The sequence below is a fragment of the Mirounga angustirostris genome, unplaced genomic scaffold, assembly GCF_029215605.1.
Source record: "Mirounga angustirostris isolate CCGP_5_RB_7025 unplaced genomic scaffold, mMirAng1.0.hap1 SCAF_9, whole genome shotgun sequence".
Classification (NCBI taxonomy): Eukaryota; Metazoa; Chordata; class Mammalia; order Carnivora; family Phocidae; genus Mirounga; species Mirounga angustirostris.
Window position 1 is genome coordinate 47145956 of NW_026991717.1, and position 17169 is coordinate 47163124.

At 38.0% G+C, this 17169-nt stretch overlaps 1 protein-coding gene across 1 annotated transcript in view; it reads left to right on the top strand.

Moving 5' to 3' along the window:
* Window positions 1-17169, top strand: part of ALDH1A2 (aldehyde dehydrogenase 1 family member A2) — a 94584-nt gene that overhangs the window by 24014 nt on the left and 53401 nt on the right. The window contains exons 2-3 of the mRNA XM_045899979.3: window positions 16527-16631; window positions 16818-16958. Coding sequence (XP_045755935.1) covers window positions 16527-16631; window positions 16818-16958 — 246 coding nt within the window. The remainder of the gene's footprint in view (window positions 1-16526; window positions 16632-16817; window positions 16959-17169) is intronic.

Consider the following 17169-nt stretch of genomic DNA (forward strand, 5'->3'; position numbering starts at 1 on the left):
TAGGGAAGACATCTTCCATTTAGGTGGCACTAGCTTGTTAACGTGCCATGTTGAAAAGTATTCAGAAGTTCAACTGGAAGATACTGTGATCAGTTATCAATCTGTCAAGGGGCTGGACCGAAGACCTTATCACGAGTGCCCTAGGTTAGCCTGTCTTCAGTGACCGGGAATGATACTGTCATAGACACAGGAACTGAGAGCTCAGGGAGCTGGGAGACTTGCCGGACAGTTAGTGTGAAACTGAGAGCAGAACACTAGCACTCTATCTCTGCTTCCTTTTGCTGCAGAAGAAAATAAGACCGTTAAAGTGATGTCCCCTTATAAAGAAACCCCTCCGCGTAGTCCGTTTGAATAACCAACCCCACTGCATACTCGGTAGTGGTCAGACGGGGACACTGCAGCTCCAGTGTGACTTTCCAGGTTGTAGATTGCTCAGGCGACCTCGGGTGTCATTATCCAGGGCCCCAGAGGAAAGGGGTTCCTTCTGAACCCCTTTTCTCTTAAAAAGGTTTCGCAAGTTACTGTGGCTCTGCAGTCTTTTTAGGTAAGTGAATAACTCCATTATCTTGGTATCACAGTATCTACCCAGAACCGTGTGCTGGATGAACACTGATTGTCATAGCCTCAATCCAGACAAGAAGAAGTAGGAAGTATCTAGCGTTAGTGGCATCGTATTCAGTGTCGAGCGGGGGCCTGATTCTCTGGATGGACGAAAATGGTTCTAGGAGTCCAAGGATCTGGCTCCTGGAATTAAAACACACATGGTTTTGGTTTTGGTTGAAAGAATACAAATACATCTAAACATTTATTGAGCAACTACCTTTTCACTGTTCCCTTTCTAGATCCTGGAGATACAAAAACAAAGATGACCTAGTGACATGGTATTTGTCCTTAAGGAGCAAACAGTCTAGGGAGGGACATGGGTAAAATATGACAGGATGATACGATACACAGGTAGAAGTCAGAGAACCAGTAGTTAGCTCTGAAGGGATTTGGGAAAGGCTTTCTCAAGTATTTGAACTGAGTTTTGAAGAATGACCACAATCCTAGTGTTGTGTCAGGTAAAGAAGGGAGGGAAGAACAGCAGGCTCAAATGTCCTTACTCATAACAATTTATAGCATGTTTGGTGTGATTTCAGTAGAGGGGGGCATGAGGGGGAGCTTAGATCCACAGTTTTATATCATTGTGCTCCTCCGTTTAGGGCACACTACGCGCAAGTTTTCTTGTTTTCTCCACAGGCACTCACTCCACTCTGTATCTAGATACAGACATATCCCTGATGGGAAGCACGGTGTTACTTTGCCACGAGCTGTTTTTCACTTACAGCAATGGTATCCTGCTGTAGACGTTATTTCAGCTTAGATACTTGGTGAGGGATGGCCAGAGACGAAACCAGAGAGGCTGGTTGGGACCAGATTAGGAAGGAACCTACCCCTTGGGAAGAAATACGCGTATTTACTTTGGAACAGTACAGGCATCCCCTGGAAGGTCATGCAGCAGCGAAGGAAACTGCTCCGGGGCACTTGTCCAGGTCCAGGGCTGAGGGGTGATGGTGCCAGATTACGTAGGTTTCGAGTCCCAGTTCCACCGCATGCCTAGCTCTGGGTGAGCTCCTCTATATCTCTGATCTTCAACTTCCTCCTCTATAAAACAGGGATAATGATAATGCCTACCACATGTGATCATTTTGAGGATTAAATGAGTTAATACACGGAAAGTGTCTAGAACAGTGCCTGGAACATAGTAAGCACTCACATGTTAACTTCTATTATCATTCTCTTGATTGGTTGGGTTTTCGATCCTGACTTTACAGGCAATGTTCTAATTAGATTCTTTCTGTTGCTTTTGGCCTAACCGAACATAGATCTTTAACTTAAAGTTATAGTTTAGCAGAGACGGTGGGGGGGGGGGCAGTAATGTCAAGAGGAATGGAAAAGCTCTGTAGTTAGCATTTAGAGACCTACGGTCAAGTTTTTGTCCTGTAAATTATTTGCAGTATAAACTTGCACTGGTAACCCGAGCCTTCATTTACACATCTGGAAGGAAAATACCTACATCGCAGGTTTGTGAAATAGTGAAAATGCTTGGTATACCGTGGGCATCTAGTAATGTTACTAATCTGAATTTTTCATTGACTGTGCGTTATGCACGTACTTCGGGTTAAAACAAATTCCTCTCCCAGATTCTCTCTCTGCAGGTAGTTTTCCTCTTCACAGTGTAGTGAGGCGTGTGCTGATGGGCTATGTTAGCAGGGCTCTTGAAGAAGGACTTCCTCATCAGATAGCCCGGTCTTTTCAGCCGTGGGTTCACAGAGCCGGAGCTTTTCCTGATGAAGGCCAGGTCCTGTCATCCACAAGGATGTTCTCCGGGCTTCTGTCAGGCAGGTGTGGCTCTTCAGTGGGGTTTCTCTGAGGCACACAAACGACCGGTCTAGCATTTCACGGAACTGGAATATGAAGTATATTATCTCTGAAGCACATTCAGAGTGGGTGTTCCACAAATACTTGGGAACATTGTTGTCGCATCTTGTTACTACGACGGTCTTCCCCTCTACAGAGTAAGAACATGTACTCCAAGGGCAGGCGCTGATTCTTACTTCTTTCTGTCTCACCGCCGTACCTAGCACAGAGCCTAACGTGTGGTAGGTGTGGAGCGAATGATCGCGGCTAGAGGAAGAGTTAAGGATGCGAAGGGAGACAGAGAGAAGATGTGCTGCTTCCCCTTCCCATGCAGCTCTTCGCTGTCCTTCTCTTCCCTCCCTCTTTCCAACTCCTCCCTCCCCATAACCAGTGCTGTGACTCACTTCCTAGCCTTAATTCCCCCTTTTGGAAGATAATACACTATTTCTTTCGTGTCCTCTCTTCACAAAAATGAAAGGTGACACATCTTCGTTGTAAAGAAATGGCCCCAGCCACTTCTGGAAAAACTCTAGTGGTTAATCAGTTACTTTTAATTTAAATATATATGCTTAATGCTGAATTACATTGTAAAACTCCCGGGCTGATTTATGGTCTCAGTCCACCTTAATTAACATCGATTCTCGGGGAATAGTAAATGGGAATGGCCTTCAATTGAGGTTGAACAATGAACTCTCTGGGTGTTGTCCAATTTGTAACATGATTTACATGGAAGCAAGCCCTTCCTCTCCCAGGGTTATCCCTTTTTCATCTGGTGTGTGGGACAGGTTATATATAATCCATAGATAGGAACATTTGCTGTCAAGTACTCTGGCTGATTTAGAGCTGGTCCACAAAATGGTCACTATTAATAAAGAAGGAGAAAAAACCTAATCTGAGGCTTTGCAGGGATTCCAGGTTCTCGCTATGTGTCATCGCTTGTCCAGTCTGTGGCGTTTTTACGAAGTGGCCATAATGAAAGTCAGATTAAATGCACAGGATATATACATTTAATCAACAGCCATCGGGAGTCTGTGGTGCTGGAAGAGTTAGTTATAAGAGCCCTGTGAATGCAAATTTATTGCAGAAGAATCCGAGGGGTGGGGGAATGAGTGTCTGCTGAATGGTACTACCTGACACGGGACACCAAAAAACCTTCCAGAGTGAGTGATTTAAGCGTAAGGTTTGGCTTGTAAAGCTGCCAGCTGCTGGGTTTCAAAACTTGAAACATTTCCAAAACATTGGATGAGGCACTTTATATGTGCACTAGAGTAAATACTCTGGTTTTACTGCCAATTTAAATGTGCTCAGTTTACAGTAATGAGCTTGTATAGGCATTACCGTGTTTATAGAAAGTGGGACAGGAAGAAATGAACATTAACCATTACCAGTAGCAATTCCCATTGCCTTCTACCACAATGCTGACGGCAAGAAAAGTTTCTTCTAGGTTGGGAATATGTCACAACTGACATTGGTGTGTACTTGGCCTTGATGCCGTGTTGTTTCAACAGAGTAACAAACGCCGGGATCCAACAGGACTCTGATAAGGCCGCTCAGACCGGTTGGCTGTTTCTTACTGTTTTTCCTAAAACAAATGTCAAGAGCCTTCTCAATACGGGAATCATGGGGCAGTAGAGTAGGTAGGACTGATTGTATATAATCGAGTTTGTTTTAGCCAAGTCTGTTCTCTACAAGTGAATCAGTCACGGGAGTGGTTTTTTTTTTCCTCTCTTTAAAAAATTATTTGGGTGTGTTTTGATGTGCTCCATGGAAGCGGTGGCCTTTGTCTTTTGGGATGACTGGCACCAGAACCCCCTTAGCCATCTTGGACTGGAGACAGGCAGACATATTTAGCCTGTAAGACATAATTTGCTCAGCCTGGGAAAGGAAGAAAATCTAGAAATCGAAGGAGACCCTAGCAGGCACAATGCCTAGAAGAGAGTAGGTGCTTCGTAAAAACTGTTGAGGGAGATAAGGGAAGGGAAGGAGGGATGGGAGGGTGTTAATAGGAAGAGAGCCTGGAAACCCGTGTCTTAAGAGACTTACCCTCAGGAGTTCAGCTGTGTTTAGACTAGACTTTTTATAACAAAATTGTCCCTACTGATTGCCTGGCACTCCTTGTCTTTATTTCTGTGTTTGTTTGCATGGCTTCTGAGAAACTTTTGGCCCAAGTACACATACTTAGGATAGCAGGATTATGCTACCCAAGAATACCACACTTTCCCTACAGTGTAATCCCTTCTCCATTGTGTGGGCGACTAGCAAAATGCAGGCGTTGACCGACACCACGAACATGATCCGTGTCTGCAAAGAGCAGGATTCTGATGACACAAGTCTGTGGCTATCACATTGTTCTCCCGCCACGGCTGTGTATGTTTTCTGGCTGGTCTGGCTTTAATGCTTTTGCTAACTGTATTTTCACAGCGAAAAAGGAAAGAAAGCTAGTTATCCAATATTGAGTAGGTCAAAATATTGAATCCTGGAACGTTCATAGGAGATGAGGTCTAGCTCTTTCTATTTTCCCTCTTCTACCCTCACCTTTTCCCTCTACTCCCCATTTCTCTTTCTCTTTGGTTCCCTTCTCTGTTCATCATTTCACAGTAGGAAATCCGTAAGGCTTGTTTTTCGTAGTCTTTAAAATACAACTGTATTTTTCTTTAAAAAAATTTGTTCTCAACACTATTTTTTCAGTGTTTATTTTCTTTATCTTTTCAGTCTCTTCGTCTTATTTCTTCTGTCATATTTTTCATGCCTTTTTCTCCTTCCATTCTTTTTTTTTTATTTTGTTACGTTAGCCACCATACATTACATCATTAGTTTGTGATGTAGTGTTCCATGATTCATTGTTTGCGTATAACACCCAGTGCTCCATGCAGTATGTGCCCTCTTAAATACCCATCACCAGGCTAACCCATCCCCCCACCCCCCTCCCCTCTAGAACCCTCAGTTTGTTTCTCAGAGTCCATAGTCTCTCATGGTTCGTCTCCCCCTCCCGATTTCCCCCTCTTCATTTTTCCCTTCCTACTATCTTCTTCTTCTTTTTTTTTTTTAACATTTAATGTATTATTTGTTTCAGGGGTACAGGTCTGTGATTTTCATGCCTTTTAATCACAGCTCTTTCTAAATATTTCAACTTAAAACACTTAAAAGAATCTTTTCTCATGTCTCCCTTCTGTCTGTGACTGTGACAAGCTTGATGAGTCTCTGGCCTAGGTACTCGGTGGGTCTTCGTGGTTTGGGGACCCTGCTTGCCAGAAGGCACCCTGCTTCCTCTGAAGACAGTCCTGCAGCAGAGGCTGGGGCTGGGACCCCAGGGCCACTCAACCGCTGGAGTTGCTGGCAGGGTTCGGGGACTCCTGGAGGGAAGGAGAGCAGCTTGACTTCGATTTCTTCCTTCTCTGTCACCCTCCTTAAACCAGCGCATCAGATCATCTTCAAAGAGGAACTGTGAAGTCAAGGAGGAGGGGCTGATCAGGCCAGCCGAATCGTTTTATTAGGGATAGAGTTTCTTTCTTCTACTTTATCTGTTCCGTACCCTGGGTTATACTCCCTCGTTATTTCTTGTTTTCCTGAAGTGTTCTTCTAACATGTCAGCCCGCACCGCTATCTCCCTTCTCTCAGGCGAGCTCCTGCCATGGTTATCTTTACCATTCATCTGGGCACTAAATCATAGAATACTACGTTATTTAACTTTTTGGAAAGTAATTTTGTCTTTGAAACATTATAAGCCCCAGGACAGCACAGAGCAGAGTACATATCATCTGTGGGTTTTCAGTAGTACCTCCAAACGACTCAGTGTTTAGAATAGGCTTTTTTTTTTTTTTTTTTTTTTAAGATTTAACGTTAGGCAATCTCCACACCCAGCATGGGTCTTGAACCCACAATCCCAAGATCAAGAGTTGCATGCTCCCCTGACTGAGCCTGCCAGGCACCCTTAGAATAGGCTTTTAATAAACATTTGGCATTTTTTCTGTAAACTCAAATTTTTGTTCAGCTGTTCCCTTCTTAGTTCCAACTCACATTTTTTTTTTTTTCCTATCAAACCTGTTTCTACAGAGGAGGGTTGGGACGGTGAGAGTTTTGCAGGTCCCTCAATTTTGTGAAATGGTTACATTGCACCTAAGAGCCTTAACTCTTCTTTGGACTCTTTCTTAGATTGTTATTTTTAAATTCACATAATTTAAAGGGTTAATAGTTGCTCCCCAGTATTTCCACTTCTAGCATTAAAGTAAATTATATACTTTAAAGGGACTATCACAATGCAACTATATCTTGCATGAACTAATGTGTGTGTATAAATATATGCATTTAAATTTCATTTTCCAGTGATTTGTTGATAATATATTGATCTTGGTGCTTGGGACTTTGCTAAATTATACCTTCAGTATTTTTTTTTTGTAGATTTCTTGGGAATTTCTATATAGACAATCATGTCTGAAAAACAAGATGATATTACTTTTTCAGCCTTTTTTGCCTTTCATTTCTTTTTCTTTATTACATGGTATAACATGAAATATTATTACAATATGAAATCAAAACAACTATGTGCATATATTAATTTTAATGCATTAATTAATTGAAAGAACATTGATCTTAAAATGAATTGGGGGCAGAAGGAAAATGCAAAAGCTGGCTTTCTATAAAATCAAATGCTAATATCAGCTCTAAGAATAGTAAAGTAAACCTCCATCAAACAGCAGCAGAATATACATTCTTCTCAGGTTCACATGGAGCATTCACTAAGATAGGCCACATTCTGGACCATAAAACATACTTTAACAAATTTAAAAGAGCAGAAATCATATAAAAAATACTCTCAGACCACAACAGAATTAAACCATAAATTAATAACAGAAAGATAGCTGGAAAATCCCAAAATATTTGGAGATTAAATAACACATTTCTAAATAATACATGGATCAAAGAAAAAGTCTCAAGAGAAATTAAAAATATTTTAAATTAAATGAAAATAAAACATCAAAATTTGTGAGATGCAGTTAAAACACTACTTAGAGGAAAAATTATAGCATTGAGTTACATATATACAGAAAATAAGAAATAGTCTAATCCTCTTCCTTAGGAAACTAGAAAAAGAAAAGTAATATAAATCTAAAGGAAACAGAAGAAAAATAATAAAAAATTATAGCAGAGATCAGTGAAATTGAAAACAGGAAAACAATAGGGAAAATCAATGAAACCATGGGCTGATTCTTTGAAAAGGTCAATAAAACTGATAAATATCTAGCCTGTCTAACAAAGAGAAAAAGAGAGGAGACATAAATTACTAATATCGGAAATTAAAGAGGGACCATCATGGATGTTAAAAGGATAATAAAGGAATATTGTGAGCAACTATATGCCCACAAATTTGATAACTAATGGGCCAATTTTTTGAAAGACACATTCTACCAAAACTCACACAAGGAGAAATAGATAACTTCAATAGCCCTATATTTATTAAAGAAATTTAATTTATAGCTAAAAAACAAAACAAAACCAAAAAAAAAAAAACCTTCTCACAAAGAAAACTCCAAGCCCAGATACCTTTACTGCTGAATTCAAAATAATGCTACTTCTACACAGACTTTTCCAGAAAATTGAAGAGAAGAGAATACCTTCTATTTTACTCTTTGAGACCAGCGTTACTCAGATACCAATACCAAAGACATTTTTAAAAATACAGAAATTCTTAAAATCTCAACACCTGTTAAATTGGCACCCACTCCTGAGATATTCATCACTTGTTGCCTGCCCCTCCACAGGCCTTTTGAAAAGAAATTATCCTGACGAAGGACTTGGCCCTTTAATGGCCTCAAACTATACTACATGACTTTCTTCTTCCTGGTTTCATGTATTTGGACCCAGGGACAGTCATTTAATTTACATTTGGAAGCACTTGAGAAAAACTGTGCTGCAACCAATCAGATGCTCTTCTCAGGAGCTTGACCTAAGAGACACACCAAAAAGGAAGAGTTGACAGTGGAAGCTGAGGATGGAACTCCTATTGGTTAACCCTAGATGGGCCCTAAAAATTTAAGAAATCGAATTAGTAATTACCTTTCAAAAAAAAGAGCACTGGCCCAGATGGTTTCATTGGTGACTTCTACCAAACATACCAATTCTCTGCAGTTTTTTCCCCAGAAAATAGGAGCAAAAGGAACATGTTCTAACTCATTTTATATGGCCAGCATTACTCTAATAACTAAACCAGAGAAGACATTTACAGGAAAGGAAAACTACAGACCAATACCTCTTATTAACATAAATGCAAAACCCTAAAGAATATTGGCACATAAAATCCAACAATATATTATACACCACAACAATGTAGATTTGTTCCAAGTATACAAGACTGGTTCATAATTCAAAAATCGTTTATTACAATTTGTCACATCAACAGGCTAATGAAAAAAATCATATGATAGTATCTCTACATTTAGAATTAGCTTTTGGCAAAATCTAACACCCATTCATGGTAAAAACTCTCAACAAACTAAAAATAAAGAGGAATTTCCTCAACTCAATGATAAACATCTACATAAACCCTATAGCTAACATCATGCCTAATGATGAGAAATTAGATGCTCTTTGTCTATGATTGGGAACAAGAAACTCCCTTTTGCCACTCCTGTGCAACATTGTGCTGGAAGTCCTAGCTAATACAATTAGACCAGAAAAGGAAATAAAATGTGCAGGAAGAAATAAAACTCTCTGTTCATAGATGACGTGATTGTCTTGGTAGAAAATTCCTAAGAATTCACCAAAAACGAAACCCAGAAAAATAAAAAACCCTTCTGGAACTAATAAATGATGCAAGATATAAAGTTAATGTACAAAAGTCATTTGCTTTTCTGTATCTCAGCAATGAATAATTGGAATTTGAAATAAAAAACACAATACCTTTACATTACCACAAAAAAGAGAAATACTTAGGTATAAGTCTAACAAAGTATGTATAAGATTTTTGTAAGGAAAACTCTGATGAAATTAATCAAAGGAGATCTAGATAAATGGAAGGATATTCCATGGATTGGAAGACACAATATTTTTAAGATGTCAGTTCTTTCCAATTTGATTTGTAGATTCATGCAGTCCCAATCAAAATCCTGATAAGTTATTTTGTTGATATCAACAAAATAATTCTAAGGTTTATATAGAGAGGTGAAAGACCCAACAATATTGAAGGAAAAGAAAAAAGTTGTAAGGGGCACCTGGGTGGCTCAGTCATTAAGCATCTGCCTTCAGCTCAGGTCATGATCCCAGGGTCCTGGGATCGAGCCCTGCATCAGGCTCCCTGCTCGGCGGGAAGCCTGCTTCTCCCTCTCCCCCTGTTTGTGTTCCCTCTCTCGCTGTCTCTCTCTCTCAAATAAATAAATAGTGTCTTAAAAAAAAAAAGAAAAAAAGTTGTAGGACCTACAGTACCTAACTTCAGGACTTATTGTGAGGCTATAGTAATCAAGACAGTGTGCTGTTGGCAAAAGAATAGACAAATAGATTAATGGAATAGAGTAGAGAGCCCAAAATTAAGTACACGTAAATATAGTCAACTGATCTTTGACAAAGGAGCAAAGGCAATAATGGACAAAGAATAGTCTTTTTAACAAATTGCACTGGAAAAACTAGACATTCACATGCAAAAAATGAATCTGGACACTTACTGTACACCTTTCACAAAAATTGACTCAAAACTGATCATAGACCTAAATGTAAAATGTAAAACTATAGAACTCCTAAAAGATAATATAGGAGAAAATATAGATGGCCTTGAGTTTGGCAATGAGTTTTTAGATACAACACCAAAAGCATGATCCATGAAAGGAAAAACTGATATATTGGGCTTCCCTAAAAATGAACAACTTTTTTATCTCCTAAGACACTGTGAAAGAGAATGAAAAGACAAGCCACAAACTGGGAGAAAATATTTGCAAAACACATACCTGATGAAGGACTTGTATCCAAAATATACAAACAACTCTCAAAATTCAACACAAAGAAAACAACTCAAACAATGGGCAAAAGATCTAAGACACCTCACCAGAGAAGATATACAGACAGCAAATGAGCATATGAAACAATTTTCAGCATCATATGTCATTAGGGAATTTCAAACTAGGACAACAAGATGCCGCCACACACACATCAGAATGGCTAAAATCCAAAAAACTGACGATACCAAATGTTGATGAGGATGTGAAGCAACAAGAGCTCTCATTCATTGCAGGTGGGAACGCAAAGTGGCACACTCACTTTTGGAAGACAGTTTGACAGTTTCTTATAGATCTAAGAGTAAGATCTTACTATGTGATCCAGCAATCACACTCCTAGGCATTTACTCAAATCAGTTGAAACTTTATGTTCATACAAAAACGTGCACATAATAGCAATTTTATTCATAATTTCCCCACACTAGATGCAATCAAAATATCCTTTAAAAGGTGAATAGATAAACTGTGGAACATCCATACAATGGAATATGATTCAGCCTTAAAAAAATCTTACAAGCCATGAAAAAAATATGAAGGAAATTTAAATGCAGATTGTTAAGTGAAAAAAGCCAGTTTGAAGAGGCTACCTGCTATATGATTCCAATTATGTGACATCCTGGAAAAGGTAAATTGATGGAGACCAAAAAAAGGTGAATGTTTATCAGGGGTTTATTGGAAGAAGATGAGGTAAGTTGATGGAGCACAGGATTTTTAGGGCAGTGAAGAAACTATTCTGTATTACACTGCAGTGGTGGATACATGATATTATGTATTTTTCGAAACCCATAGAAGTATACAACACAAAGTTACTAGTAAAGCCTAATGTAAACTATAGACTTTAGTTAATAATGTATCAGTACTAGTCCATAAATTGTGACAAATGCACTACTCTAAGATATTAAAAAGATATTAAAGATATCTTTTAGATATTAAAAAAAGAAGAAACTGAGGAGGGGAATAGGGACATATGGGACATCTCTGTACTGTATGCTCAGTTTTCTACAAACTCAAAACTGTCCTAAAAATTAAAGTATTAAGTTTTTAAAACCAAAACAACATGTCCAGGCAGATTTGAAAAAGAACAAAGCAAACTTTTAGAAATAAAAATACAGACATTGAAATTAGCAGATTAGACCCAGGTAAAGAGAACTGGATAACAGAACTGAAGAAACAGCCAATTGCAACACAAAGAAAAAAGGAGATGAATGGAAATAATAAAGCATTTTTCAGTAGAAGATGAATGAGTGAATAAATTAAGCTATACACATACAGGCACACATGCAACTGCACAGTCACCTCTCTACATATGTGTAAATATACACATTGGAATACAAAGAAACCATTAAAAAATGTCTGTAGAATATTGTTAAGTTTTTAAAAGCAAGTTGTCCAGCTCATAGAGATGTGATCTTGTTTTATAAAATTATATAAATGTATGGGGCTTAGAGATATGAGTGTGTGAACTTTGGCTATCTGTGGATGATGAAATTTGAGGTGATTTTTTACTTTCTTCTCTGTGTTTTTTGGTATAGTTTGAATTGTTTAGAAGAATATATCCCACATTGACAAAAACAATAAAGCTATTTTTACATAAAATATTTTAAAAGAGGGAGGATGGAAAATACGAGTAGATAATGGACATTGAGGGTGGACTACAAAGGTGTAACACTTGGAGTTCCAGGAGAGAGTAAAGAGAATGATATTCAAGGAAATGATGATAATTATTAAGAATACTCCAGAACATATGAGACAGAATTTCACACACACTGTGAGCACAGTGCTTAATGACTGAGATAAAGAAATTGATTCTTGGAGATATTGTGATGAAACTTAAAAACACCAAGGCAAAGACAAGATCTGAAAAGCAACCAGAAAGAAAAGGCAATTCAGAAACAGAAGTTATAATCAAGAGACTTACAGCAGACTTCTTATAAACACCATTGCAAGATAGAAAATATTGGAATAATAAATATACTCAAAATATTGTGAGAAAGTATTTGTCTCTTTAGAATTGTGTAACCTTCTTGGGATACCTTTTGAAAATGAGGGTGCAATAAATATATGTTCAGAATTGAGACTTTATTCCCAATAAATCTTGACTAAATGAAATTCTAAGGAATCATGAGAATGAAATTTTTAAAAAAAATCTTAAATATAAGAAATTGTTTTCTGTGCAGAATAATAATTTTATAATAAATAAACTCCTGGAGGAGAGCAATTAGATTTAGTGTTCCAAAGCTATTATAATTGTTTGGGAGGAATGTTAAGATAATAAACTTCCAAGTTGTTAAATATGCATGATAAAATATCATGGGTGACCCATGAGAGAATAGAAATACAGTATACAACTTCCAAACCAATAAAGTGAGGAAACTGAATTGTAAAACCAACATCAGTAGTTAGTCAACTAAAAAAAGAGGCACGAGAAAACAGAAAGTAAAATAAGCAAGACAGATTGAAAGCATGAAGTCCAAATATCACACAGTATATAACACAATATATAATTACAATAAATACAAATGTATTAAACTTGCCAGTTAAAAGATAGAGATTTTTATATTGACTAAAATAAAATCTAGCCATACGTCATTTAAAGAGACACAGTAAAATAATAAAGACGTAGCTGAGAGTAAAAGGATGGGGAAAGAGCTATCAGGGAAATACTACAGAAATACAGAAAAGCTTAGGTAGCTTTACTAATATTAAACAAAATAGGCTGTAAGGCACAAAGCTTTATTAGTAATGAAGAGGACCACTTCATACTGATAAATGGTTCTGTTTTACCAGATTTAATAGTTATGCACTTATATTTACTAATAAAATAACCTAAAATTTATAAATATAAAAATAATGACCCTAAGGGATATATTGACAAATCCACCACCAAAGCAAGAGATTTTGACATAGCTTTCTAATTATTGTTAAGACAAGCAGATAAAATGTCAATAACAATTAATTTGTCCTGTTAGTGGTGATGTTAACATCGATTGCTTGATTAAGGTGTCCTCTGCCAAGTTTCTCCAACATAAAGTTCCTGTTTTTCCCTTTGTAATTAATAAGTATCTTGAGGGAATATACTTTGAGACTACAAAAACATCCAGTCTTCCATTATACTTTTATCTGCTGATTTTACCATCCATTGATAATTTTTGCCTCCAGCAGTTACTACTGTGGTATTTGACAAATGGTGATTATCTAATTCCATTATTCCTTCACAGCTATTAGTTGGAATTCTACTGTGAAGCAGAGCTTTACCTTATCCCCCACTTACATATTCATTAAAAAATTTGTATCATTATGGGTGCCTCTTTAATTCTATGGGTGATAATCCATTGCTGTCATTATTTATTTTGTTGCTTAAATTATCCCAGTATTGGTCATTGGGAGCCCCTTCACATCAGCTCCTGTGTCTTTTTGGTATGTCTCCACAGGTTTTTGAGTATGTACTTGATTTCCAGCACCACTGAAGGATGATGAGATAGTTGTGATGTATTTATTTATTCATTTCTAGAGAGTTCCATAATTTTTTGTTTTGTTCTTTCTTAGCATGGTTGGAAATAAATGATGAGTGATAATGGGATGATGCCTAGGATGATGAAATAGCAAAATGTTTCAAGATACAGGGGAAGATCACTAAGGTCATATAATGTATCTTAAATTGATAAGATGATCCATGTACCTAAATGAAAACAGTAAGAGAATGAGTGAGTTTTATCCTGTTAAAAAATAATAATTTTTCTCTTTGGAAGACCTCTAAGAATCGATAAAAGTCATGAAATATCAATTCTTACATATAGTTAGAACTGCTCAGTACCGAAGCTAAAAACTAAAATTGGATTAAAAAGGTTAAGAAGTTTCATTCAAATAGTGAATAAAGAGAATACGAAATATGGGCAAGACCCCTCTTCCTTAAGCCTGACAATGCTCTAGAAGCGAAACTGATCTCTTAATTTTTTCCCTTTGTTTCCTCGGAGATCATGCTGAGTTTCAAAGGAGTATGCAAATCTGATGAGCTGGGAACTGTTAGCAAGTTTGTTAAGCGGAATGGAAAGAGAACTAGACCAGGAGTCCAAGAACTATGGATCTCATTCAGGCTTGGACACTAACTAGTTGTGTTTCTTTGTTCTGAGCAATCCTGCAAACTCTGATGTAGTGGAGAGAGCGGTGGACTGACTCAGAGCCACAACAAGAACCTGCTTCATCAGACTCTTAACCTCCCATCCTCTCAACTTTCTCATCTTTAGTAGAGATAATAAAATCCTGCCATTAGGGTTGTTGCGAATATTTAATGAATTACTAGACACTGGAAGACCCTGGGCGGCTGGAACTGCTAGTCATTTTTGCCTGTCCTATATCTAAAAGTATCTGAGTGTTGCTTGAATAAATGAATACATTACATTAAGTGTGTGTATAAATTATACATTTAAAATGTTATGCAATTACAAGGTCATTGTGTTTATGCTTAGCATGGTTGGAAATAAATGATGAGTGATAATGGGATGATGCCTAGGATGATGAAATAGCAAAATGTTTCAAGATACAGGGGAAGATCACTAAGGTCATATAATGTATCTTAAATTGATAAGATGATCCATGTACCTAAAGTTGAGCATCCGACTCTGTGATTTCCACTCAGGTCATGATCTCAGGGTCCTGGGATCGAGCCCTGCATCAGACTCCATGTTCAGTGTGAAGTCTGCTTAAGATTTTCCCTCTCTTGGGACTCTGGAGAGGCTCAATCAGTTAGGCATCTGCTTTTGGCTCAGGTCATGATCCCAGGGTCCTGGGATTGAGTCCTGCATCCTGTGTAGGGCTCCTTGCCCAGTGGGGAGCCGGCTTCTCCCTCTGCCTGGCACTCCCCCTGCTTGTGCGTGTGAGTTCTTGCTCTCTCTCTCTCTGACAAATAAATAAATAAAATCTTTAAAAAAAAAAAAGATTGTCCCTCTCCCTCTGCCCCTCACCCCCTTGCCCTAAATAAATAAATAAATAAAATCTTTAAAAAAAACCTTCAGGAAAAGAAGGCTCCTTCAACACAGGCTCATTGTTTTATCAAATCAAGGAAAAATAAAGCTTTGGAATAATCTAGAACTTGATATTTAAAATTGTAGCTCTATCCTCATTAGCCTTATCTGTGACTATTAAAATGGCAGAAAATAACAAATCAGTTTATCATTGTGTTTACTTTAAACTGACTGTTGGCTCATAAGTTCAGAAATTTTCATTGTCAGGCTATAAATTTTATAGAGTAAAATATCTTTGTGTATTCTTTGAGCTTTCATAGTCCAAAAATATTTGTTTGGATTTCTCTCTTTAATATCAATAAAAATTTTTACATTTCTTTGCCTGTATTTTCTCTTTTTCTTCAACTCATTTCTTACAAATTTTCTGAGATATTAACTTGAGTAATTTTTTAAACTATTAGTCTCTGCCATTTTAATAGAGTCTCCATTTCCTTTATAAGGAAACCAAGGGTCTTAAGAAATCCTTGAGAGACCAGTTTGAAAGATAGGTCTTTTCCGTTTGCTGAGCTGGGTAGCCTACCCAGCAAAAGGAAAGAAATCTAACTTGGATTTACACATGAAATTTGTTTAACTCACTGACTAGTTTGTTCAAAGTCATTGCTCAGTTTAGGATCTAACTATAAATTAAGTGAATGCTTACTGATTCCAGCACCCTTTCAAGTTCCACTGTGAAGGTACTTATGCCTCTGACAGAGAAACTAGGATAAAGTTCGATGACTATCAGTTTGTTCTATGATTTACTCCTTTTGATATTGGCCAGTTTGGACAATGAGGAAATATTTTCTACAACCTCCATGTATTGTTTGTATGTATGTGCCACTCTGTCCTTCCATCTCTGTTTGACTCTCTCACTGGTTGGCAGGTTCACTCAAGGTAAGAACTACATTTCAGTTTGCATAACCTTGAGGTAAAAATAGCATAGAAGAAATTCCTGAATTCCAGGAGAGTCTGGACTGTGTACTATTTGAGGGTCTCTTGCAATGCTTCAAATTCTATACTTTGCTTATAGGCCAGCAAACACAGAGAACAAATATTACTACCATGGTACTTCCATAATACTTGGCCATTGGTTGGCTTCCTATCACCCATCTCACCGATCCCCGTCTGTTGTCTGCTCCCTTAGATTTTTATTAACAACGAGTGGCAGAACTCAGAGAGCGGGAGAGCGTTCCCTGTCTATAATCCAGCCACAGGAGAGCAGGTGTGTGAAGTCCAAGAAGCAGACAAGGTATGTCCTTTTTAGCAAAATGTTCCCTATGAAATAACTGCCTTCAGACAACGGAGCACTAAGCTTATGCTCTCTAGACACCAGCACTGACGTTCGTTCATCACCTTTTCCCTGAAAGCAGGTGGTTCTTCCTTTATTTGGAGCGTGGTGTCTCCTCAGTTGTGCCTCTTCCTCTCTCTCAAACAGGCAGACATAGACAAAGCAGTGCAGGCGGCCCGCCTGGCTTTCTCTCTTGGTTCAGTGTGGAGAAGGATGGATGCTTCTGAAAGAGGCCGTCTGTTGGAGAAGCTTGCAGACTTGGTGGAACGAGACAGGGCAGTTCTTGCAGTAAGTAGCCTAAAAAAAACACATTAAGTCTTTACTCTAAATTTACCATTCCACTGAAATGCAGATTCCTTAGTCTTTCTGAAAATGTGATGTGAAGCCGACCTGGGGAACAAGGTGAGAAGTCCATAATACACAGGAAAAATGAGAGGGGTAAGCTTTTGGGATCAGATGGGGAAGTGCAAGACCAGCTGAGTGTCTCTTCTTACTGAAT